Below are 26,875 nucleotides of genomic sequence, written 5' to 3'. Positions count from 1 at the left end.
ACTCCCTTCCCCCACCCCCAACTTTTGTGGCACTGAAAAGGTTCTCTTTGTTCTTTTCCCACTCCTTTTAACTAGCAGGTTAGAAGTAAAAATTCTTATTTCTATACTCTTAGTCTACCATACATCTCCTTCCACTATCCCCTTGGTAGGTAAGAGTTCTGGCATACTATTAGCACTAATAATCTATTAAGTTTTGATGGAATCACCTGGAATTTCCAGTTTGGGAAGACAATTCTGTTTTCCTTACCCCTCAGGATTCTGTAGACTTTTCTCCATCTCAGCATTTAATGTTGGAGATGAGGAGGGATATCAACTCATTTTTTTTCCTCTTGGAATTATCTGATCTGAATTTTCTCTCCCATTCAGATGGTTGATTTTCCTCTTTAGGATTCAAAATTCCTAGATTTGGGTTCTTTAAATATTTCTGTCCCATCCTTTATGGACTCTCAGGGAAAATTCTATTTCTCATATTACTGGATCTCATTTTTTTTATATAGATCATTCTCTGCTAAATGATTGTAAACATTGAAATTTCCAGAGTAATTATCCATGTTTCAGTTTTTCCATGATTTCCATTTTCTTGTCACCCTGAGATAAATCTCAATTTGGTTCCTAAATTATTAACTTGGACCTTTAACATCATTGGCTCTAACTGGTGAATATACTGAGTTTTAAAAGGGTAGCTTCTTCTAAGAACTCTTCACCAAATGCCCTCTCCTCCATAGTGCTTGGTTATTTTCTCTAGAATTTTTTCAAGGGCACTAGTTAGAATTTAAGAATTCTTTCCAGTTGCTTGAATTAACTATATTTCACTGAGGGGAATGCATTCTGTAAGCCCAACTGGGCCCTTCCTTTAAGGCATTAAAAGTTATCCATTTTCCACTGACTTTCACACATCTATTCATATTTGTTAACATAGGCGTAGATGGGGAACTTCCAGGGACTCTTCCTTACAGGGGCTGATCCCCCTAGCAGGTATACCTGTATGGGCAAATGGCCCATAGAATCCTATGGGTTACTTTTGGCCTGGGTGTTAAGAGCAGGCAGAGACAGGCTGACGGCCAAACTTCCATCAGGGTGTGCAGGTGGGACAGGTACAGGCTGGAGATCCCCCTCATGGAGACAGTAGGGAGTGAGGTGGGACAGAGGCTGAGCTAGGCATTTCTTTTTTCCTTCTGTGCTTGCTCTGACAGGGCTGCTCTACCTCTCCTTTCTTTGGCACTAAATCCTCAGCAGACCCTTCACTCAGCCCAGCAACCTTTCCCAGCCACTTGCTGTGCCCAGGGACCCGCTGGCCCTAGAAACAAAGGTCTCCAGTTAGTTAGCTGCTGCCTCACAGTGTGGAATTGTTCCAAGGCTCTGCTGGGAAACTGCTTCCAGAGAGCTCCATTTTGAGTTTTTATTGGGCTGGAGCTGATGAACTAGTAGTTGTTTTTCTGATAGTCCAATCTACCTTCTCCAGAAACATCTCCAGTTTGGTTCCACTGAGGTGACCTTTCCCTACATCCCAGCAGTTACACTTGCCCCTCTCCTATTTTAGTATCATAACCAAAATGGCATTTGGGGGAGGATGAAATCAATTTGTGGATTCTCTCCAACCATCATCCTAAATTGAAAGCTTCTAGAAATAAAGTAGTTATTCAAAAGCAACCCTAAGGAGCACCTGGGTGGCTCAGTCGTTAAGCGTCTGCCTTCGGCTCAGGTCATGATCCCAGGGTACTGGGATCGAGCCCCACATCGGGCTCCCTGCTCAGCGGGGAGCCTGCTTCTCCCTCTCCCACTCCCCCTGCTTGTGTTCCCTCTTTCGCTGTCTCTAATAAATAAATAAAATCTTTAAAAAAACAACAACAACAAACAACAACAAAAGCAACCCCAAATCTCTTTCAAACAGGCTAAGGAGCTACTGTTAGCACTTTTTGTTTTCCAGGAATCTCTACTAACGCAGTACCAAAATCTACAGCATAAGTTTTGGTTTAAAAGGAAAAAGAATAGGGTAGAGGAGAAGCCATTTTATTCTAAATTCTCAATCAGGTCAGATCTAAAATAAATATTATACATAAATAAGCAACAGATAATAATCTGTAGATACCCAAACCCATCACTATACCGAAACACATTCTTACCTTTGATAGTGGAATGAGAAAATCCAGTTTGTATGAAAGGATCACTCTGGTAAGCAGCACCACAAACACCACATATGCAGAGTTCTCAAAGTCTGTTAACTGAACCTAGACAAGCAGGAGCCCAGAGAAGTTATGGACCAACGACACAAACATGCTCTTCCCCGACAGGCCCCTCCTCAGATCATGTCATGCCCAAACCAGCTCCTACTTCACCACGTGGGGCTTGGAAGCCCTCTGTCCACAAGCTATTCTCAGAAGTCAAGGTTTAGGTTTTGGACCTGCTTTTATCATGCATAGATTTGATTTGTATTTGAAGAGCCTCTGAGAAGAGCATTAGAAGGGTAATGGACAGAGGACGGGTATGATCCAATCACTTCCTGCTGATGTGCATCTTACCTCCATGGGTCGGAATTCTACTCTCCATCCAATATCTGAGTTTGGAGGAGGGGGTTTAAATCTCATTGTCTGCCAATTTGTGGACTGAATATTCTATAATAAAAAAAGCAGAAAATAAAACCAACTTTCCACATGTCCAGGAAAATATTAAGATGGTTTGATATTTAATAAGGGAAAATTATTCATTGCTGATACCAAATACTCTAACTTACAAATACAAAAAGGTACAGTGTAGTATTTCCTTGGTGTGTGACCTACTAGGAAAACAAAGTGTTTAACAAAAGTTGGGTGATATGTTAGCAGCACAGAAATAACTGATGCCATTTTTTTTACGCAGCAAGTTTGACTTTTTCACCTTTCTGCAATCAAGAGAAAATACAGAATCAGATATAACTTGTCAGAATCATAAAGGGTACTTTAAACCCATCTAAAATTTCTTAATTCTTTATTGCACTAGACAGTGAAAGGCGTCAGAGATTTCTCCTATAACTAACTGCTCACAGGTACAGAAAATGGGCTCCATCTTGGTTAGTGAAGTGCAATGCATTTAAAACAGAGGTGATACCTCAAAATGGTCAGATTCATTGGCATCATCCAAGTGTATTTTCTCTTCGAACAGAGTCAGTGGGTCTCTAATGAAGAGATGAGCAACATGCTGGGCCAGGAGATGATCAATGCCTGTCAAGAGAGGTTACACCAGACCCCCGTCAAAGCCACAGGCTCCACTGTGTCTAAGTCCAGTAAGACGACAGGACAGCTCAGCAAGTTTGAAGACAGGGCATCTAGAAGCTTAGGAAGTGGCTGGTTTGTTCAGTATCTGCATGTCGCCCAGGGTTTTATCCTACAGACCCTGAGGAAGTGCCAGAGTTTTCTTTGTTACTTACACAATGCCTGGTGGGGCACTGGTGTGGACCTAGATACAGACCTCCAAAGTAAGTTCCTTTGCTAAAAGTCAAGAAGATCTCACAAGTATTTGGAACTTGAAACTTTAGGAACAAGCAGCCTCATAAGAAAAGTTAAGAGACTTCACACTAAAAATAGAAACCAGACCAGAAGTCAGCAACAAGTTCTAAAGAGCTTTGAATAACTAAAAGTGTACAATCAAATCTAGAGAAAAGGAGTGGCTGCTCACCTTCCTGCAACAGTTGTTCGTAGATTTCTTTATCTATCGTCAAGTCGATGTCATTGTATTTCTCACCGCACTCAGATAAGTAACTGTCTATCGAATCGTACCGGGACTTACTGATCCTATAGTTATTGTTCTTCAGTGGCTAAAATTGAAAGAAAAATACTAATGAATGTCATATAAAATGCTCTGGAAATAAACTAATGCCCCAAATAGTTCTACTTAAATGCTTTTATGTTTTATATGTAATAATTATATACAAATATACAACCTGAAAAAAAGTTAATCCTGAGAAGTTATCAGGGAAAATTGTTTTTTAAAAATCTGGAAGTAACTTGAGTAGCTGCTCTCTGATATGATTTAAGTATACTTTTTTTTTTTTTTAAGCAGATCGCCTTCATTCTTATTAAGCTAGGAAAATATATGCCAAGGTTGAAAGCAAACCTATTAACGTAAAACAGAGCTATTAAAATCATTTCTCCCTTAAAGTTTTATTTTTATTCTACTAAGGCAACATGTTCAACAATTTACGAGCACTCACATGAAGACCAGAGCAGACCAGTGCAGCCCTGGTTGAGAACATCAGAGGCTCATTTAAAAACCGTGTCCAGGTCCCAGTTCTGGAGATACTTGTTTATTAGATCTAAAATGGGCCTGGGTGTCTATTTTTAAAGATCTTCATAGGCGGTTTTGATGTACACTCCAGGTTGGAGAGGTACACAGTCACAGTTCAACATGCCAACAAGAGGCACTAACCTACCCTTATTAGGCAAATCTAACCCTTTATATGGGGCAAAATAATCTTTGACCACAGATTCCACAGCAGAAAGCTCATATACAAAGCACTCATGTAATGTCAAAAAGCCTTTTGGTAACAACAGCCAATCAGCACTTAGTTCCAAAATATAGGGGAAAAAAAAAGCATCACTAAGTTTTACAAGAGGAGGAAACAAATACAGATTTCAAAAAGTGATGAAAACTCCTTACCCCAACCAAATCATGTTTCCTGTATATTCACCCCAAAACAAACACTATGACATCAAAGACAAGTTTATAACCTGTGAATTTCTTCCCACCTGTGACTAAACCACTCAAGATAAAAATTTAAGGGAGACTTCAACATCATAAGTAGTTACAATAACCCCATTTTACCTGCTTGATTTTTAAAAAAAAAAGGCTATTAAGGAAAATCACTCCCACCTCCAGTCCTCTCTCCTCCCGAGTTCTATCATCTACAGATGCAGAAATCACTCCCCAGCGACAATCAATGTCAGACACATAGCCTCGGTAAAAAGGAGATGCAGCGCTCAAAGCCATCTAAAAACAAACAAGAGTCAGCACCTGCAGGTTCAAAGTGTCACTTACATGCTGAGAAAAGCACCATGCAGTTATCTCTGGTCTAGAAGAATCAGTTTAGTTGAGCCCTATGGAGCTCTACTCCTCTGTGCTTGCTTTTTCATAGTGAAAGATACCAAAAGGGACTCAAATCCTTGGATGGGATCCACTTAATCATCCCCTCTGTCACGCTGAATGTGAAGGACGGGAGAGGGGAAGCGGCTACACTCAAACTTGACACTTTCACACACAGATGTCTTACTAGCAATAGTAAACTTCCACAGCTTGGAGTCTTAGTCTATTAGCTCTAAATGCAAACTATTTATGTTAGTTCATTTCTGAATAAAGTCTTAACTGGACTTAAATGGCACAGAGTCAGCAAATGTTGCACAAGCACTCTCTCTACAAAGAAGTCTTATTTAAGTAAGATGTCGTTTCTACTTACGACAATTGGACAGATAGTGGCCAACTGATCATACAGGTATCTGGCCTCAGATATGCTGCAGGCTTGGAACGTTACCTGTTTAAAAATTACAGGTTATTAACAATGATGAATCATCAACATCCTCCCCAAGGAGTCAAGTCTGAGAAGGAGGATGGCCAGGGAAGACAGAGGGCATGGTGTGCAACGGTCACCCCACAACTAACAACACTTATTATTAACACAGCAGTTTTGTTTAAAAGTTGCCTTGGATGAATTTTGCCAAACAATGGTTTGATCATGTTCACAACTAATATAAATAACCATTTCATAAGTTAAATAAGATTAAAATGTCAGGAAAGGAAAGGAAAACACTAGGTAAACAGCAAATTCAGCAAGGCATTGCTGTGACTTATTTCCCTCAACAGCATTCCAAGCACTTCAGTTAGCTCAAGGGTTAGAGAAATTTTGGTACAAAAGGACAGAGAGGCTTATAATGGATTTCAAAGCTCACTGGTGGCAAGTACAAGGAATAGCCTGGGACACAGCGAGACTGGAGGAAGGGAGAGCAGTTAAAATACTGCAGCCGACAAGGCCATAACCAAGGAGGGCTGCAGGTGGAGGCACACCGGAGTCAAAGCAGTGGCCGCTGGGAGCCAGGATGGGTAGAGAGAATGAAGGTGTGACTTCAGTTCTGGCTTGGGTGTTCCTGGGACAGTGAGCAGAGGCACCAAGACACAATGGGCATATGAAGGAAAGGAGCAGGTAAAGAAACCCTTTAAGTGGCTGGGTCTCCAGGGCTAATGCCCAGAAAACAAGTCTGGGGTGGAGAAGTATTTAGGGAGGAAGCTCAGATAATGTTCTGAAGATGGGCAGGATCACCCAGGAAGCCTGCAGAAGAGGGGTAAGTAGAACATTTCAGAGTTAGGCAGAGAAAAAAAAATTGTATCATTCATTAGTACAAATGTTCTAGAAACAGTTACCCAAAAGAAACCAAAAAAATCCTGCCTTGGGGTGGCGAGCAGTGGAAGGGACTAGGAACACAAATCCTGGTTGTGTTTGCATATCCGTATTAACTGCAAATGGGGAACAGTTTTCCTGTCCTTTGTTATCTAATAATGATATTTTGAATTTAGTGTTGGTGCAGGAAATAATTTAAGGGCTTAATCCTTGAAAGAGTAGCAAAGTGAATATGTTTATTGTTATAATCCCAACCTGTTATTTCCCAGTTTTAGCCAGGTCTCAATTTTGCTTTTTTAACAAAGAACTTCTGTTAGGAGATTCACCGTCTACCTGGAGAATTATATTCATGTCAGTGTGGTAACTACAGAAAAATAATTATTTAGACAACTTGCTATAATTTCTGTTAATGATTCAATGCTATATTTTAATTAAAATGTCCTGGCAATTAACCAGCCATTACAAATTAATACAACATAGAGAAGAGCTGTGTCCTAGACCTCAAGGAATAAGAGTATCAAAGGTTAAAGGAAGAGACTAAGCAGGGCTGGCAACTGGGTCACTCTTCACCAAAACAAGGGCAGTTTCTGCAAAGAGATGGGAACTCAGAAATCAGCTTGTGCAAGTCTAAGGATAAAATGTCAAGTGAGGAAACGGGAGACAGTAAGCCAAGTATTTACACGCTTCGCTGCTGGGACAGACTGGCTTCTCTTAGATAACCTAGTATTTACCAGACACTTCACAGGCAAATCCTGGAAAAAAGTATGCTTAAGAAAATTCGCACCTGGAATTCCACAGTTAAGTTACAACAGTGAGGTGACTTAGTTATTCTACATATATTTAGTAACTGGCTTCAGCACTCTAGAGCTAATATATCTCCAAATCAAACAGGACATGACTGTGGTTAATGGCTGCGGGGGAGGGGGACAGTTCTTATGCCTTCAAAAGTATGAACAGTTTTGGCTTCTGGTGTCCCTTTAAAGTATCTCATAAGAGAAGCAGTGTCACTAGGAAACAGAGGGGAATAAAAGAGGAAGTATGAAAAATAGATGTTAGAAGACTAAATGTCTAATCTAAAATTTACCTAGAACCCATTTTTGAAGCCACCTGATTTTTCTTAGAGGGGGAAATACCTATTACAACATGCATGAACTTATTAAATTATTCCTGGAAAACTCCCCAAGAGTCAAGCATTTGAGTGTGATTATGTGACTTTCTGTTTTGTACAGTTAAAGTCTTCCATTAACCTTAAAAAATTACTTTAAAACATTTTCTGCTTTATTTTAACAAGCAGCTTCTAGTTTTCCACTTGAGACACAAAGCAGGGTGTTTTCTGTGGTGATGTGTGGAATTCATCTCATTTCCCATAAACTTTATGTGATTCATGCTAATAATTTTTTTAAAATTTTTATTGTTATGTTAATCACCATACATCATTAGCTTTTGATGTAGTGTTCCATGATTCATTGTTTGTGCATAACACCCAGTGCTCCAGGCAGAATGTGCCCTCTTTAATACCCATCACCAGGCTAACCCATCCCCCCACCCCCCTCCCCTCTAGAACCCTCAGTTTGTTTCTCAGAGTCCATCGTCTCTCATGGTTCGTCTCCCCCTCCGACTTACTCCCCTTCATTCTTCCTCATGCTAATAATTTTTTAAGTGGAGTATTCAAAGTAGGGTCTTGGCCGTGCTATCAACAAAAAGAAAACTTCATCCTAAACCCATGACAAAGCGTAAATTTGGATGGACAACTGCATCTACGGGTAATAAAAATGTTAGAACACATTTATTTGTATGGTATTTCAAGAGAAAGACTATCCCTTTGGAATGAAGTAACTGTGCTGTCCCTGGCCGGGCACTCTGGTTTAATATTAAACCGAGAAAAGGCAATCAGTACTCCAATTGCACTGATACAATTTTAAAGCCATGCACTGTAAGTTCTAGACCTTAATGGTTCCCTTTAAAAACATTTGTAATTAAGATAGAAAAGCAGATATGCAGGTAAAAGGTCTCTTTTTTATGAAATGTGACCCTTTGTAAGGAAACTTACTGGCCTGTTTTTTTGGAAGACCACACACTTTACACTGCCTTTGTGAGTCAGGAAAATCAGGAAAAAAAAAAAATGATGGTTATGTAAACACATTCAGCATGGAGCAATCGGACTCTGGCATTCAATGTTCATTTTACAGAGTTGTAAAAATAGGCACATCAGAGCCTTATGTGCAAGAAGGCGCGTGTCTACACTGCAACTGTCTTGAGATGATGGGAATGCAGAGTTTTTTGGCCTGTGGATGGAGACCGGGCAGACTGGAGGCCCAGTGACTCATGTGGGGCTAGGCTTCACACTACTCCAGGCCTCTAAGGATGCCACTTCTAATCTTCGGAAATAATCCGAACTGTATACAATCTCCTTGGACAATAACAAGTGGCCTTTTTACTGGAAGTTTTCAATTTTCACTTTATACTTTGTGCAACTCCTACTCCTGTTCTTATGATTTTAAGCAAAGGAAAGGTTAAAACAAACACTTCTATTGATAAAAAACAGCAAAGTAAATATTAGCTTAGAGTCAGACCTAGAAAGGGATTTAATACAAACCTTCCAGTTAACCAAGGAGAAAACCAAGATGAAAAGAAGTGAGGAGAGCTACCCAAACCCACGAGTAGGAGGCCCTGCTGCAGGCCAAGCACAGGCCCAATGCTGCCAGGAGGGTACTGTGCCCGCCCACCCAGGTCCTAAGTGAGCTTGGGTACAGTTCCTGCCAGGGGCACCAGCCATCTGACTAGATCCACGGGAAGTTTTAATGGAGGAAACAGAGAAAGGCTGTACCACATATGTAACTTCGCCAGGGGCAAGGCAAACACGGGCTGCTCAGCAGTTCTTTTTATACCACTAGATGGCCTTGCCTGAATATGACATTTCAAGTCCAAACAATCCTTCCCTTGGATCACAAGGTCACTGGAGTGCATCCAGAGGTCACTTTCAGAAACAGAGATCTGAATGATGTTACAAGCTCTAGGCCCGACCTTCACTAGAAAGAACAGAGGCAGGGATCATGGAATATTTTGCACTGTAAGTTAATTAACAACCATTTATCTTTGTAGAAACTGGAGATTCTCCGTTAAGAGCTACCATAGCTACCAATGAATTTACTAAAAATCACTGGTTTTCAGAAAGGCACACTTAGAGCTTTCATTTCAACCTGATTACAATGTAATTATAAAAAATGCGAAACTATAAAGAAAACTAGCAAGTAGAAATGGATGAGGGCACTCTGCCTCTCTGTGTATTTGAAACAATACCTGAAGACAGCAATTGCCCATCCCAAATCCCATGGCATCCATGTAAATATGATCAGGCTTAGAAGCCTTGGCTGCCTCCTCATCCTCAGGAAATGTTTCTATAAATGGAGAGGGTGTATTCTTGTCCTTAAATACTGTAGGATTATATTAAAGAAAAAAAAGGGGGGGGACAAGGGTGAGATTCAAGAATTAAACAGCAATTCCCCAGGTGCCTCTCCCGCCCCACCATCTGCTATGGACTTACTTGGTACATTGATGACAACCTTTTCTCCTCTCCTGTGTCGGATATTTCTTGTTAGGGTACTGAAAGACAACCAAACGTCATAAATCGGCTTCCTAAGAACCACCATGTAAAAGAAGAATTTGATCATATACAAGTAAATAGAATGAAATCCTACCTCAAACTAATTCTCTGAGGCAATCCTATAGAATATTTATGTGGATCAAGATATTCTGAGGGAATTTTCTGTGAGAAGGCTTTGCATTAACACCACTTCCTCTGCCTCTTGCTCAAGAATGCCATTCTTGCCCCTGTTCAACCCCAGATACCCCAGCTTGCTGTAACTTCTCAAATCAAATTCAAGTGTCTGGGGTCTGCCGGTGGTCTGGTCTCACCATATGTTTCTAACGCTCCCCATGTCTACTCTGAAGACTTCAAGCTTTAATACTTACTTTCCCTAGGCATCTCTGGAGCTCCAATACCTTGTTACTGTCCCTCCCAATTGGCAGTATTAATACCTATTCTCTAGACCCACAGTGTCTAATCCAGAAGCCACCAGGCACACTGTGGCTGCTGTGCACCTGAAATGGGGCTAGTCCTAATTAAAATATGCTGTGAGGATAATGTACACACCGGATTTTGAAGACTTACCACAAAACACAAAGATAAGGTATTAAAATGTCTTATCAATAATTTAAAAATATTGACATGTTGAAATAATTTTGGATAAAGACTAAACATATATAATAAAATTAAGTTCATCTTTTTTACTTTTTTCATGTGACTGTTAGAAAATTTAAAACATCTGAGGCTGACATGATTCTAGTGGACAGTGGTGATGCAGACTCAGCTTGCGGACCAGCTCTTTCCCATGGCTGCCAGGATCCCCTCCGTCAGAAGCATCCTCTCCTTTCTCTGAGGAGTGTCTCTGATACATCTACCTTTTGGCATCCAGCATAATCTTATCTTTTCTTGCAGCTGAATCTATTTTCCCCTTGGGCACACTGTAACATTTGAAGTTGGAAACTCCATCTATAAATCTGTTCCATCAAAAGACTCTGCATGTTAACAGGTGTGCAGACCTGTCAAAGGAATCAACACTGACAAGTTCCAAGGTCCCCACCTGCAGGTCAGGAGCCTAGTTTAGGACAAGAGAGAAGATTCAAGGTACAAAGCAAGATCAGACTGGTGTGGGCCCTGAAGCCACTTTGAACCCAGGAATGAAACTACAAGCTACTAGAGCTAGAAGTTAATAGAACAGAAGGTAAAGAGTTGTACATATCTTGCCTTGTCATGAAAGTATAGTGAGTGGAATGAGATCACAGAGAGGGGCAGAAAAGGTAGGAATAACTAAGAGAAAACTTCCCCAAATAGGCGCTTATAAAACTAGGACCAAAAAAATCTGTACACTAAAGATGACAGGGGCTAAGCCAACGACGTTAAGGTGACCTGTAAGATGGGCAAGTCGAGCTGTGCGCTAAGAAGCAACGATCAAGCAGCCACATGTGCATATCCTGTTGGCTTGTCCGGTTCATTACAATAGGAGGCTGAGTTCAGTAAGTGCTCAGCAAGGATTCTAGGAAGGAGCGCCTTACTCTCAGCAGGCAGGGGTAAGAGTGAGGGACATCTGTGTTTAAAGGCAGAGCCATACTCACCTGAAGCGAGGGTGCTTGTTTATGGCTTCATCAGGAAAGAAGAGGGACTTGGAAGCTCCTCCTTCAACTGGACTGGGTTTGAACTCTGGCAGCGTGAACCCAGGACAGCCTAATCTACAACAAATTGAAGAACTAAGTAGGTAGGATTTGTTTTCAAAAGTTAATAATGTCTCGCCATCACTGCACCTGTTAAGAACCACCCACACCCGTCTACTTCCCCCCCCTCCAGGGGGTCTAGCACATGAATGCTGTGTAAGTACCGTGCTTTACAAACACCCCCCTTGTACCTGGTCTTCCTCACCAACACCTTTGGTGATTACAGCCTCTTAGAGGCTTTATCCATTCACTCGGGATCTCTAGAGTGCTTCTTCACGTCCTATCCATCTCTTCATTTAACAGCATCGACACAGAAGTCCCTCGGCTAGGTCACATCAATTGTCACAGGCTATGGGTTCCCCCTACACAGCGTCTGATGGTCTTCCTTTACCATCTCATCTCTCATCTGATTGTCTTTTGACCCCTGCACAGCCCCACTGCCCCCAACCTGTTGATAAGCTTTGTTCAAATATCAAAGGGCTCTCCTGCTTTTTGCCTCTACAGATCACCGCATGAGTCCCTCAGGATTAGGTAATGTCTCTACAGGTGTCCCTATCCGCCCCTGAGCTCTCCCTCTGATGTCTAAAACCCAACCCTATTCTCTTGGTTAGGTCAAGTAAGCTTTAATTCCAACACAGAAAAAGGAACCTCTGTCTTTATCCCTAAAAGTAAAGTTCAAATTCCACATCCAGCTCTTCAAGTTAAGAATTTTAAGGTCATTGTTAAATGTGCTGTGAGAGAGGACAAAGACCGACAAAGTTTGTGAATACAAAAGAAGGGAGGCTCTTGTCAGGGCTTTAGATCAGTGGTAGGAAACTCTTGGCTTAATAGCCAAGACTACCCATGCCTTATGTTCAGCCCCTACCTTTTATAAAATAAAGCACCTGTTGGCTGCCCATATCCGCCTTGTGAACAATGGAATTGGCTGATCTTATCTGGAAAACCGTTTCCAGCTATAATGAAGGTTCCTGAGAATTCTTGCAGCTGTGTGCATTATTTACTAGAAGCCTGCAAACTTAGGGAAAGTCCTGTAAGAGTGGCAGACTTCAATCTTGGGGATTCTGAGGCAACCAGAATTAGACTGAATGGAGGGAGAATGAAAATGTGTTTGGCAGGACAAAGGCAGTCAGAACTTTGATCCTCAGACTCCTACAGCACTGTTTTTCTTCCAGACTGGCACCATCCCACAAACCCTTCTGCAGCACTGGGAAGGGTTCATGTCCACCCTGTCCAATACTAGTGTGTCCAATACATGTGCCTAGTGAGCACCTGTACTGAGCCTAGTGTGACTGAGAAACTAAAATTTCTATTTAAGTGTCATTAAATTTAAATATTCACTTGGCCACTGTTTTGGATTATAGCTCCATGATACAGAGTTTTGCCTCTTTACAGAGAAAAATCACAGTTTACACTTAAGAAACCAAGTACTCCTTTCTCTCTTGATGCCAAAACAAAACTTCCCTTATCATTTACAACTGAGAGAAGGTGAGGCTTCTCCAACTAAATAATTATTCTTGTTTTGTTTACAAGTCCAAAAATACCCTCCCATCAAAAAATATAAGCTTTTTAAAAAAAACAGATTTTTTTTAAAGATTTTATTTATTTATTTGAGAGAGAGAGAATGAGATAGAGAGCACGAGAGGGAAGAGGGTCAGAGGGAGAAGCAGACTCCCTGCTGAGCAGGGAGCCCGATGTGGGACTCGATCCCGGGACTCCAGGATCATGACCTGAGCCGAAGGCAGTCGCTTAACCAACTGAGCCACCCAGGCGCCCCCAAAAATTAGATTTTTAGAATAAAACTTATTCCTCTGTCTCAGCTCTCCCTTTATAACTCCTACTGCTTTTAGGGTAGCAACCCAAATTCTCAGTTAACAGGATATGGCCCACCAACTACCTGCCCAGCCTCCCCTTCCCTCTCAGCGTCCTGGCCCCACCGGCCAGCCTTCTGGTTCTCAAGAGGCTCCGTGCTCTCCCTATTCATCCTGGGACATCTGCCCACTCTGCTCACTCTCTCTAGGCTGTCCCTACCCTCCCCACTCATAGTAAACTCCTACCAGGACTCTGGACATCACTCCAACCCTCTTCCCCACCTCACAGAGTCCACCTGACAACCACGTCCCTCTCTCTGCTCCGCATCTTTTCCTCACAGCACTTCCTCAACTTTATATTCCCTAGATCTGTGGCTATCTAATCACTCAGTCTCCGCAGAGGCAAAGACTGCGTGTCTCTTTGTATTCATGACTGCATCCCCACACTGCATGGGTCTGGCATGGAGCACGCTCTCAAAAGTATCAGTGAAAGGCAGAGTCATGATTTTTTTTTTTTTTTTTTTTTTACCTCCTCCTTAAAACACTAGGGGCAAAGGACTATGCCAACTCTCTTCCAAGCAAACCTGTCCACCCTCATCCAGCTGGGGCTTTTCTTCTGGCAGGAAGCAGGAAGTGGCCTGCCTAATGGAACAAAGCAATCACAAAAATAAGAGATGTATTTCTAAATGTTTGAGTTGCTTAAATAGGGTTTCAACCATTTAGATGTTACACTGAAGATTTTTAAAAAGAAAATCCCTTCCAAGACCAGTGGTAGGACTCTGAACGCCTGAGTTCATTATGGACATCTATCAGAAAAAAGAGGGAGGGTCTAAAAATAGTTCTAAGTGTTTCAGTCTATGGATACCAATCCCCAAAGCTCTTTTGAACCCTGGCGAGGAAGCACACTTGGCCACAATCCGACAGCTAGCTAGCACAGGTAAGTCAGATTTACAATTTGGTAGAACTGCATTCCTATGCAGAGCTCCTATGTGTAACTGTACGATATTTAAGTACCTCATTCTAGCTAAGAGCATAACTTCACTCTTTATGGGTTATTTTATATTTGTTTTTAGCAACTTTCAGCCATAACTAGATTTGATGGCAACCTGTAAATTTCCTTTTCAACACAAGACTCAAACATGGCCTAATGACCCCCCTCGTTCACAGTCAGGATATATCAACAGTGGCCTGGGAGCACGGATGTCAGCCCTCCACCAGGTGACCATCCCACCACCAGGTGACCATCCCACCAGCCACGGGCACCAGCATCTGCCAGCAGGCAGACAGGCCCGAGGAAGTAACGGTGAGAGTCGAGGGAGAAGAGCACCTGATAATCATCAGACTCAGCTACTCCTTAGAGGGTCAGAACTGCTTGGCAGATGCGCCGCTCCCTCCACCCTGGCCTGGGGTGGATGCCGCCACGATGCTAGCAGTCACAGTGGTCCTCACGGTCTTGCCCACTGAGGCCAGACGAATGCTCTCACCACAGTGCCCCGGGTCACCACCCACCTGCTGAAACTGGCATACAAGTTTTGCCTGTGGCTCTAACAGATTCTATCAAATGAAGCATATAAAGTACGAACTGTCTGTAAAGTAGAACTGTACGGTCAAATGCTTGGGTCATGATCTGTTCCTTTAGAACCTAAAGCTCTGAACGATCTGCTGGGGCATGTTCATTTAGGAACTAACCTGGGAAATGAAGTTATTGTGCAGAGAGCCTGGTTTTCTCCTAATAAAGAAGTCGCTTCCTTCCGACGTTTCCTCATGTTGTCTTCGACTGTGTTGAACTCGGACATCGTTCCTCCATACGGCTGTCCAGGTGTGCCTTCAATCATATAACTGCCGTACTCTGGTCTCCACAGAGTAGGATGGCTACAGAGGAGGAAAAATTCCATTCCCTCATATTTTGCTGCCGTCTACTCAATTTTTAGAAGTTTTTAAAAAGTCACTTCCAAAAATGGAGACACCATTCCATATAAATGAAGCTAAGAACTCCTTTACAGTTCCCAAAGGCTGGTCATTCTCCTGAGCTCTTCAACTAGGTGAAGGTTAGAAGTACAAATATCCAAAATATTTGTAAGTACCTGAAAACCACACACAGGCCACTCGCTTTTCAAGACAAGCTAGGCCGCTTTGTGAGAAAGCAGAGGAAGCCACAAGGGCTCTTTTAGTTCACTGCTGGCCTCCAAACTCAAATGCTGCCTCCTGAAGTCCACGGAGTAGGAAAATGGAACTGAAAAGTACATGCCCCTTCATCTCTTTGTCTACTTAGAGAAATATTAAAAAACATTCTACCAAACAAACTCAGTGTAAGTTTTATCTGGCACCATGGTTTGGGATCTCAGTAACACTCTGTCCATTTTTTTTTTTTTTTTTAACATTCAGTAATAGTAAGCAGGCTTTATACTGTGTTGATAGTTCTAAGTGCTTAAATACATTATGTATTTAAAATGTCAACACCCTACACAGGACGTATTACTATCTCTACTTTACAGATGAGGAAACAGAGGCACAGAGATATTAAGTAACTTGACCAAGGTTACACCCAGCTATGAAGTAGGGGAACCAGGCGATGCCATCCTGCCTCCTATACATCTGAAGAACGATTCTACTTTAGTAGTTCTAGCAGGTTCAGAAACACTAAAGCAACCCTTTTATCAGCTTACTTTGGGTTTGTCCTTTCCCCCTTTTCTTGTAGAGTTTCAAGAACTTCCTCTCCAGACAGGACCAACCGGACTTTCTTATTTTCATGATCAAAAGACACCAACATGTATTCCACCTGTTGAAAGTAAAAGAAAGATTAACCTCCTTCCAGACTCATGTTCAGGGACATCTTCAGGAGAAGGCAGGAAGATGTGAAGGCTGGAAAGGACCCACAGTTAACTTGAGACAGTCACATTTGCTTACGATACATGGCACACAATGACTGTTCTTTTGCATAATATGAAAAACTGGAGAAAGCGATCAGTCAATAGGGCCACTGTTTGAGAACCAGAACTCATTCCTTCATTACTTCTTTCTTAATGTCCCAAAGAAAAGTCAAGATACCCATTTTGACAGATTGTACTTCAAAAGAGAAGTATTTCAAAGCTAAAATTCTATAAATTACAATTACAAAATGCTGTGTTTTTAAATTTATTTCCTCAAGTGGCTTACCGTAAGTTTACGAAAATGGTTATCTGAGCAGATTATCATGGTAGATTATCCTCATTTACTGGCAGTTTATTAACTCCCATTTAAGTCTCACTGTTGGAGAGTTAAATCATAATCATAAACACACCAGTATGGAGAAGTTATTTTAGGAGTTTCAACAATTTAATTTTGGTTTTTCAAGAGTAACTTAAGACAGCTTCCCCACCCTGAAACCATATGCAATTTACAAGGCAAGGTGCACTAGTGCGTTTATAACAATACCTGGTGGAATTCTGATAAAAATCAGGAGTTAAGTACCAGAGTGAGACTTTTCTGGGCAGAGTACAAATAGAGCCTGCTTTTGTTTTCCCTGAAATCACATGCTTATAATCATGATAGTTGGTGTAAACAGTGAAGACTATGAATCATGATTTATGGCTGAAATAAAACATTATCCATATGTAAGTGAAAAGGTATGGAATCAGACCATTCAGGCAAACACTTCAAAGTACCCTTGGACAAGTTACTGAGACAGAGAAAAGGTGATCAACTGGTGCCCCACGAAGCAGACCAGTCAGCAGAAATATTTTGTTTAGCTTATCATAAAAAAAAGAAAAAAAAAAGCAACAATACATCCAGTATCAACCTGACGTTTCACATGTAAATCCAGATTTCCAGCCTTAAAAACAAATACCCAGAAGCCCATTTCTACTGGGTGGGGTATGAGCTGCTCTCCTCTGAGGGGGCATGCTCTGGTCTGCGGTGGCCTATTCTTACTTATATGTACCTGCCTGGTCTTGGACGGTGTTTCAGTTAGCCATCCATTACCACAGACAGTCTGTGTTCAACAAGAGACAGTTTTGCACCTCAGCTAAGAAATATAATTATAAAGGGGAAAAATGTTAGTAACCATAGAAAATAGCCTGGCAGGTTTAAACAGTAAAAATTAAACTTCCAACTACCTTTTATTAAGTTGTTGCTATGGACTGAATGTTTGTGCCCCACTCCCCCAAATGCATATGTTGAAGCCTTTAATCCCCAGTGGATGGGATTAGTGTCCTTATTAGAAGAAATGAGAAAGATGATCTCTCTTGCCACCATGTGAAGATACAGCAAGAAGGCAGCTGTTTGTAAGCTAGGAAGAGGGCCCTCATCTGGAAATAAATCTCCTGCCACTTTTAACCTTGGACTTCCCAACCTCCAGAACCATGAGAAATAGGTCTGTTGTTTAAGCCACCTAACTATGGTAAATGTTACAGTAGCCTGAACTAAGATAGCTGTCTTACTGATGAGTTTAAGTTCCCATTCTTGCTTTTCTATTAGAACTTTTTAGTTCAAGAAATAGGTAAGACTATTTGGTTTAGCTACATGAACCAGAAATGTGAAATTTGCACTTGTATAATCACTCAATGTCAAATGCCTGAAAACTGTGGGCTGCAGAATCCGGAATTGCTCCCAGATTTAAGTACAGATAGCTATCCAGGAGTCCTAGATCTGGATGGAGAAGCTAAGAGCTGATGGAACAAGAAACTTTGCTAAGTCTCAGGATGGATATTTAAAAATATCCTAAGTGTTAGAAACAAGTTTACTTTTAAATGAACATAATGAGAAAGGGTATGCTGTGAATTTTCATATGTGGATCCTAATCTCCAAATCCATCATTTGAAGTAGGCATGATCACTTATTTTACAAATGTGCAAAGATGCTCAGAGAGGCTGAATAAACTGCCCAAGGCCACAGCGTAAGGGCAGGGATGTGAACCTAGTCTGCTTGGCCTCAAAGCACAGCACACCTTGCTGCTAGGACTCTAAAGGATGCCAATCTTGGTTAGTAATGATAAGCTTTTAGAAAAAACGTTAGAGGGGCACCTGGGTGGCTCAGTGAATTAAGCGTCTGCCTTCAGCTCAGGTCATGATCCTGGGGTCCTGGGATCGAGCCCTGCATCAGGCTCCTTGCTCAGCAGGGAGCCTGCTTCTCCCTCTCCTCCCGGCCTGTGCTCTCACGATCTCTGTCGCTCTCTCTCTTTCTCTCAAATAAATAAAATCTTTAAAAAAGAATCGTTATAAGCTATATGAGGCAGGAACAAGATATAATAGTGGTTGAAAATCTCACAAATTGATTTTCTTTTATGAAGTGGGCCTGACATCATAGAGACATTGCCGTTACAGTTATAGATTTCAACAGATGCCTTAGCCCAGGTCTGCCTCTCTGAGGAGGAATCTTCTACTTGAGTACTTCCTCCTTTGATCACTGGCTCCAACACATCTGCAGGGAATCATCAATTATCTGTGTTCTCTTAACCAGATAGCACGTTTCCTTCAAGACAGATGAAGAGATACTTCCTAGCTTACTGGGTTGCCATCATTTATCTATTACCAAAATGAAGAATTTTTGTACCACTTATATAAGCTAAAGTGCAGTAACTCGTTGGTTTCCTAGTTTTGAAATAATGGAAATCCCTAGTTTTCAAACTCATGAGACCATGAGTTTAAAGCATGGGAAAGGCAGAAGAACAAAAAGCTCAAACTCAGGCTGAGTTTTTTTTTTTTTTTTTAAAGATTTTATTTATTTGAGAGAAAGAGCACATGAGAGGGGAGAAGATCAGAGGGAGAAGCAGACTCCCTGCCGAGCAGGGAACCCGATGCGGGACTCGATCCCGGGACTCCAGGATCATGACCTGAGCCGAAGGCAGTGGCTTAACCAACTGAGCCACCCAGGCGCCCAGGCTGAGTTTTAAATATCAGCCAAAAGGATGACATTTAAAATGCTTACAAACCAAACTCTCCTTAATTAAAAAATAATCATCCATGATATCATTAAGCAAATGAAACAGAAACACATCAGAATATTTACCCAAGGAGACAAAAAAAAAATAAACGTGCTTACTTTTGGATAAAATGAAAGTTCAGTTAGAAGCCTTAAGAACTCCCTAAACATTTTTCAAACTCAAATTTAAGGTGCTCGGAAGTAACCCCGCCCCCCCAACCCCAGTCGCTTTGATTTTCTGCCTCAGTGCTCAGGATGGTTCTTTCAGCTCTTGGCTTTTTTGTTATCTTTTTAAACCCTTCCCCCATCCACCTCAATACATTTATGTTTATTTCTAATTCTAGGTCTCACAAACATCAAATGATTAACTTGATCTTTCCTAACAGCCAAACTAGAGCCAAAATGGAGTTTGGTTCAGTGAGCTAGCTGTTGAGTGATAATAAAATGACACATTAAGGCAATTCTTTCCCCATGTAGAATACCTAATGCCACAGGATTTTATTGTATCTGGATTTTGTCCCCATCTTAAACTTCCTTTTTGCATCCAAAGGATGAGAGAAAAAGACATAAGCAGAGAAAATAACAGAAGGGACATAGAGGCCCTTCTGAACACAAGAGATTCCAAGGATCAAACATACCTGCTTCCTAACTTCGAATAGCATGCGGGCGACGTTAATCAGAGTTAGAGCAACATCTATGTACACTGCACACGTACCCAATCCCGAAGGCATTGTAAGTGGTCTGCAGAGTGACTAATTCAAATTTGTGTAATCAATATAGTATTTGGAAGTAGCAAAAATAGCCCCTGGGATCTATTCCCGGTTCAATGTAACTTAGGGACACTGCTATATGGTACCCATCAGTTATCTTTTTAAATGGGGGGAGAAGAGACACAATCGAAATAACTTACCACTGGGTGAGACGCTCATTTTAAAATGTGCCCTTTTTCTACAAATGAAAATTAAAATTTAGATTTCATTGCTAAAAAGGCTAAATTTTATCCCACTAGGGTAAAAAGCCACTAATATCTCGGAGCTGCTGCATCAAAGACAAAGGCCCATTCAAAAGACTACTATGTAGGCTATGTATTATAGAGTGTTGCTAGGAATGACCTGAACACAATAACCCACTAGTCATTCAGTGCAGGTTTACACAAGCACGGGGTGCTTCATGTTCATCCAGAAGCAGGCCAACAGAAGTAAAGAATCTTAATTGAGGGTGATGTAAGTACTCAGGACAATGCTGGATGTATAGTAGACCGGGAAATACTTGTGGCATCAGAGTTCAAGATAACAAGAGTAACTGTTAACATCAAAATATTATTTTTTTAGGATTTACGTTGTCTTTAAATGGCATTTACCACTAATTTAAAATAAATTTCCTTTGTAAAAAAAAAAAAAAATTTTTTTTTTTTTTTTTTTTTTTTTTGGATACTCTACCATGAAGGCTTTCAAGGAGCTTATGAAAGGCTAGACATTTTATAAAATTTCTACTCCCTGGAGGTAAAAATGGTGTTTAATTAGGAAAGCAATCTAGGTTCTATAAGAGTTAGAGGCAGCTCCTTGTGTTTAGGGAGGTTCTACTTTGAGAAATTCTTTTGTCTCCAGCCATCCTACCGAAACTCAAAATTTGGGGTTCAGGGCCAGCTCCTCTACTCCACTGTTGGTAGTTGTCTTGATGCCTGCTGGAACTACCTGTCGCTTCTCAGAGACCCAGTTTTCTCTTTACACTAACTCCAAAGCAAGCCCACAGCCACTTTGAGGGTTAAGGACCCAGTTAGAGTTCATGACCAATCAGCACCCAAACCCACGATCTTGCTCTCTGCTCCCACCCCTCTGTCCTTTTACCCAACCAGGCCCAGTATTGGGTAGGTGTTGGCAATACGGTGAAGAATCAGGCAGGTGTGGCTGCTGTTCTCAAGCTTCCACTGTGGTTCTCAAGCCACAGCCAGTAACACAATAGAGCCAAACGATCTGGGAGAGTGCTCGGGATGACCAAGCAGAACTGTGCAATATGCAGAACTGATCCAGTCTAGGGGATCAGAAGGCTTCTTGGAAGAAAGGGCCTGGCCAGACGAAGGAGAGGGTCTACTGATGTTTCAACAACCTCCCAGAAGATTCCCATGCTTTCCCCAGCCACCATTCTGACTGCAGCACAATCACAGGTCTGGCTGCTCAGAGATGCAGATAAACTGGGTCCACCCCATAGAGATCACGCCACAACAGTCCTTCTCTAGATTAGAAGCAGTTTTAAAGCTCGCAGCCATGCCTTCTGTCCAGAAGACTGTTTTCTCACATGGCAAAACACAAATGACCATGGGGCGCCTGGGTGGCTCAGTCATTAAACGTCTGCCTTCGGCTCAGGTCATGGTCCTAGGGTCGAGCCCCACATCGGGCTCCCTGCTCGGCCGGAAGCCTGCTTCTCCCTCTCCTGCTCCCCCTGCTTGTGTTCCCTCCCTTGCTGTCTTTCTCTCTGTCAAATAAATAAAATAAAATAAAAAATACAAATGACCATTATTTTGGGGCACACTCAACCATCCAGTTGGATGGCATCCATTTCGATACCTAGCAAGATACACAAACTTAGAGCACCCAAAGAGGTGCTAGCTGCAGTGATGCTTATTTTTAAACACGTGTACTTAAATAAGGAAGACCTGCATGACGAGACCAAAAGAATAGCTGTGCTTCAAATAGCGAATCAACTTGAGTAAGAAATTCTAATATGAATGTAATGAAATTTGATGTGGCTCAATGTGATTGAAGGCGGACTCCCAGGTGAGACACATCTAACAGCATTGCAAATATCAAAAACAGTGTTTTATGCGGTAATGTCTGAACACTTTTGGGGGACTAGTAACCATAAGGTAGAATCTGTAACACACGTGCTTTTGTACAGCCTTGTTTACGGTGAGGTTTTAAACTGCTAATAGGTTATATTAAACTGCCCTATGGTCCCCAAAGAAATGCTTTAGTATAGTTTAGTCTAAAGTCCTATCAAATTCTTAAATTATTGGATGTATTTTGACTTTCTCTCCTACCATGAAATGTCATTTCATACCACAGAATTACACAGGGTGTACTCTAGGGAAGTTTACACTTTAGGAAACCAAAATAAATGTGGCCTCACCCTGACCTGGTCTTCTGTTGGCATCCTAGATTAGGACTTCAGCTTACAGAGTACGCTGCTTTTTATTTATAATGTTAATCTCAATTTTAACAATACATAACATCAGTGAATTTCCTGTATGATTCAGTGAAGTAACTTCCTTGAATCATTATCTTGGCCCACACAGAGAAAAATTTTTCACATGCCAAGATTAGTAATACGAAGAAACCTAAGTGAAAAAATTGAAGACTGTAAAAGAGGGAAAGAAGGGGCGCCCAGGTGGCTCAGTTGGTTAAGCTGTCTGCCTTTGGCTCAGGTCAGGGTCCTGGGATGGAGCCCTGTGTTGGGCTCCCTGCTCAGTGGGGAGCCTGCTTCTCCCTCTCCTCCCTGCTTCTGCTGTTTGTCTCTCTCTCAGATAAATACTAAAATCTTAAAAAAAAAAAAAAAAAAAGAAAAAAAAGGGAAAGAAAATGGGAGTTGCCGGGGAAAATAAGAGACATAATGACACCTTTCACTAAAGAAAAAATATCACATTGTCCATTCTAGTAGATAGGAGGCACATGTGGCTATTCAGATTTAGATTTAACTCAAATTAAAAGTCCAGTTCCCAAGTCCCACTAGCCACATAGGGCTAGTGGCTACCCTACTGAGTAGAGCAAATATTTCTATTACTGCAGAGTTGTGTTGGACCACACTGGACTAAATAAAACCCAGAAGAAACCACAACCCTGGAATTGTACCTGGGCTTACTAATTCATGACACAGGAAATCCCTCAAAGTAGATCCGCTTTCATGTGCTGTTAAGTAGCATGAGACATTTATTTTCTGGGCCTCTGACTTTATGTTTTTTTTTTTTTTTTTTAACCATACCACTACACTTCAGGCATGTATCAGTTTTAATTTTCTGATGGTTATAAAGACCATGTTAAGGGACTTAAGGGACACCTGGGTAGCTCAGTTGGTTAAGCGTCTGCCTTCGGCTCAGGTCATGATCCCAGGGTCCTGGAATCGAGACCCACATCGGGTTTCCTGCTTGGCGGGGAGCCTGCTTCTCCCTCTCCCTGCCACTCTGCCTACTTGTGCTCTAATAAATAAAATCTTTAAAAAGAAAAAAAAAAAAGACCATGTTAAAGGCATTCCTACCTTCTTTCTAATCAAATCTAGCAGAACCTAACCAGTCTTCTCACACAAATTAACCTCACAAAAGGTAGTTCCATGAAGTTACCAATGGTGATGTTTCCTGTGGCCACCAACTTAACACAGGCACTCAGCAGTTAAAACAACCCTAAACCTAAACCAGAAGACAATTCCTCCTGAAGAAACAATATTGTAAATATAGTTTTTATTTATCTCAAAACATCTGTACTTTAGACCTACAGCTTCTGGGTTCTAAGGACAAATGAATTCCTTGGCTCTTTCCTGTGAACATATTCCTCTGCTAGAATCCTGGTCACCACGTGGCTAACAAGAAAGGAGGTAACCTGGTCCCCATCTAGATAGAGGCTGCTTTGGATCGACTGCTCTGCAGTGCTCAGTGTTGCAGGTGTGCATCATGAACCTCTGAGGTGGTTCCTACCAGGTGTAGGTGAGTTAGGGCTTTAGCGGGGGGGGGGGGGGGGGGGGGGCACGCTGGTGCTGCAGAGAATACCCACTCTCCATGGTGGTACCCAGCTCTGCCTGAACACACTCCTAGAGCTGGGCAAGCAAGAAAACAAGCACATTCAAGGTATAAGTTAGGTTGGCCTAAATTCAAGGACTGCCCGAGAAATAGAAATTTGGAGTTTTAGTTTTTAGAACTAGTGGTAGACTAACCCACCAAAGGGGTTAAAAAAAAAACAGTGCTTTCTAAAGAGACTGAGAGCCAATGCTAAAACAGAGAAATTCCACCTCCAAAGTGACTGCTGTGCCCAGAGGGGCTCACCTATGCCCCCAGTGACAGGGCAGGGGGTGGGGGGCAGGGATTGAACACCTCCAAGTTTAATGCTATACTCCACCATCACAAGAATCGAGCACAGACACTCTTTTGTACTCACATCTCAAAGGCAGCATCAAGGTTCCCCCTCAGGAATACCACCTGGATGTTTGGGCATATCCCACTGAGAGCATTCTAACCTTAGGTTGGGATGTGGAAGATGGAGACTCCTGTTCACGTAAACTCCTTTCCTGCCCTATTTGAAATTCATGTGAAAGAGGTAAGTCGAAGCGCCTGATTCTGGCCCACTACCTGCTGCCCGGGGCTGAGGCTGGCACAGGCTGCATGACTATCGAGTGAGGTCAGCCCGATGATCATATAAAGGGCTCCACTGCCAGCAGAAGATTAGCTGGGGAGGCTGCAGTCACGTGACTAAACCCGTTAGCATTTGTCCTGCAGACTGAGAAATTTACCAAGCATATTCAGAATTATAATTTTGAAAGGATGGGGGCATTTCCCGAGAAGGGAATCACTGGCCATCTGGTAATGAAAAATACTGACGCATCTGTGGCTCTAAGACATTTATATTTTCACTCAAACAAAAAGCCTACTTCCTTTATCACCACCATCCCTTCCTCTTCTTTTTTCTGTCCACCTTCAATCTCATCTTGGGTTGGAGCCCATTAAGACGGTCAGAGTGCTTTTCCTCCTGCTTTTTTGGGAGCTGGTATACGGGGGCAGCAGGCTTTGGAGTTCATCAGTTTCTGGGAAGGAGTACGTAAAAACTGCGTGTAAACTGCCTAAAGCAGAAGTACACAGCACCACTGAGATGCTAGTGGCTATTGTTTTGTAGCTCGTGGGCAGGGGTGAGTTTATTGAGACAGAATAGAGGTGTTTTCCAAATGTCGGTTACAACACTTGTAGTGAGCCAAAGTGGGCTGTAATCCACATTACATAAAGATCTTGAAATAGAGACTATCAGAATAGGTCACTCTTGGGAAGGGAAGTACCATTTCACCAAAATATTTCATTTGGCATTTGTTTCAGGGACTACAGGACTCAGTCAAAAGTGAAAGCTGATAGTGTGGACCACCACCTAATTCTGCAATCAAGTAGTTCTGGGTTCCTGCACCAAGCAGATCCGCTCACTCCCCTCTTTGAAACTTTCAAGCGGCTCACACTGAACAAAAAACCCCACACCCCTCACTCAGAGCATTAGGGCCAGTCTTTTGGCTAGGCCTCCTTTGTTTCAAACTTCCCTCTTCCCCACCATGCTGGGGCCACACTTCTGTTTTTCCAACAACCAAGTCAGGGTCTTGATAGCACTTCTATTCTCTCTGCTTGAGAAGATTTCACCTCAGCCCTTCAAACAGCTGGCTCCCGTGGGTCTCAGATTAAGTGCTACCTTTTCAGAGAAACCTTTGCTGACCACCCCACTCCCTCAGCACTAGGACCTCCTTCTTGTCCCCATCCCCAAGGGGGCACCACCCTGCTCAGAACAGTCTTAATTTTCCCTCTTTTCTTAGAAATATTACAATTACAGACATTTGGAATTTGTCTGAGACTCTGGGCCTTAGTTTCATCATTTGGAAAAATGCGGGGGGCGGGGGGGAGTCCCTTCCAGCTCTAAAGCAATACAAGTATACCCCTGCTTTTCAAAAATTTGAACCAAGCCATTTCGTTTGTATGACAGACCTACAATTAGCAAAGGTTTCCCAGTTATCGGAAAGCACAGTGTTCCTATAAAACCCTGCTTGTGTTCCCTCTCTCGCTGTGTCTGTCAAATAATATCTTTAAAAGAAAAAAAAAACAAAACGAAAACCTTTCGTAAGGGGAATTGGTATAGAGAGAAGAGTGTTCCCTGTTTTCCAAAAGTTTGTGGTAGGCCACTTGCTTTTACAAAAGACCTACATTAGCATGGTAACTGCTGCCCCCCCACCCCCGATAAAAGCAAAAATCCTCTTTGGATTTCTTTTGGTTAGTGAAAAACACACTAATGTAGATCTTTCATAAAAGCAAAATGCCATAATGCAAAACTTTCAGAAAGTGGGGGATAACTGTACCTGTTTTTGCTAAATGAAAGAAATCTGAAGGTTTTTTTTTTTTTTTTTGCCTTTACAGAGAAAGGTGAAAATAGCGTTCCCCCAGCAAGCCCTTATAGACAAAATGGGCATACCAAACATCGAGAATGTAGTCAAGTCCCTTCCTTGGGAACCACACCAAGCATGTCAGCCTAAAGCAGGCATAGTTCTGACCTGTGTCAGTGAGCATCTCAGCTTTATCTTGGTTTATTTTGTGCATCCATGAGCAAGATATGTCCTAAAGTATCAAAAAAAAAAAAAAATCTAAGGTTATTTTTGGGGTCTGGGAACACTCAAAATTTTTTCCATATATATTAATGGTAATTGCTTCTTCTCTTTACACCATTTTGAGTTACAAAATGTTTCATAGGGATGCTCTACTTTTGGTTGGTGGGGGAAATCTATATTTCTGTATTTCTATTAAGCTCTTCTGGAAATT

At 41.9% G+C, this 26,875-nt stretch overlaps 1 protein-coding gene across 2 annotated transcripts in view; it reads right to left on the bottom strand.

Moving 5' to 3' along the window:
• Positions 1 to 26,875, bottom strand: part of GCLC (glutamate-cysteine ligase catalytic subunit) — a 48,474-nt gene that overhangs the window by 8,704 nt on the left and 12,895 nt on the right. The window contains exons 2-12 of one of the 2 annotated variants that reach the window (XM_027601784.1): positions 16,107 to 16,219; positions 15,130 to 15,312; positions 11,537 to 11,650; positions 9,906 to 9,964; positions 9,662 to 9,795; positions 5,426 to 5,500; positions 4,846 to 4,962; positions 3,652 to 3,790; positions 3,085 to 3,197; positions 2,520 to 2,612; positions 2,124 to 2,228 (exon numbers count right to left, since the gene is read on the bottom strand). In XM_027601784.1, coding sequence (XP_027457585.1) covers positions 2,124 to 2,228; positions 2,520 to 2,612; positions 3,085 to 3,197; positions 3,652 to 3,790; positions 4,846 to 4,962; positions 5,426 to 5,500; positions 9,662 to 9,795; positions 9,906 to 9,964; positions 11,537 to 11,650; positions 15,130 to 15,312; positions 16,107 to 16,219 — 1,245 coding nt within the window. The remainder of the gene's footprint in view (positions 1 to 2,123; positions 2,229 to 2,519; positions 2,613 to 3,084; positions 3,198 to 3,651; positions 3,791 to 4,845; positions 4,963 to 5,425; positions 5,501 to 9,661; positions 9,796 to 9,905; positions 9,965 to 11,536; positions 11,651 to 15,129; positions 15,313 to 16,106; positions 16,220 to 26,875) is intronic. The other variant, XM_027601785.1, reaches the window with a different exon arrangement.

This window comes from Zalophus californianus, chromosome 7 (assembly GCF_009762305.2).
Source record: "Zalophus californianus isolate mZalCal1 chromosome 7, mZalCal1.pri.v2, whole genome shotgun sequence".
Taxonomy (NCBI): Eukaryota; Metazoa; Chordata; class Mammalia; order Carnivora; family Otariidae; genus Zalophus; species Zalophus californianus.
This window is presented reverse-complemented; position numbering and strand designations above follow the sequence as displayed.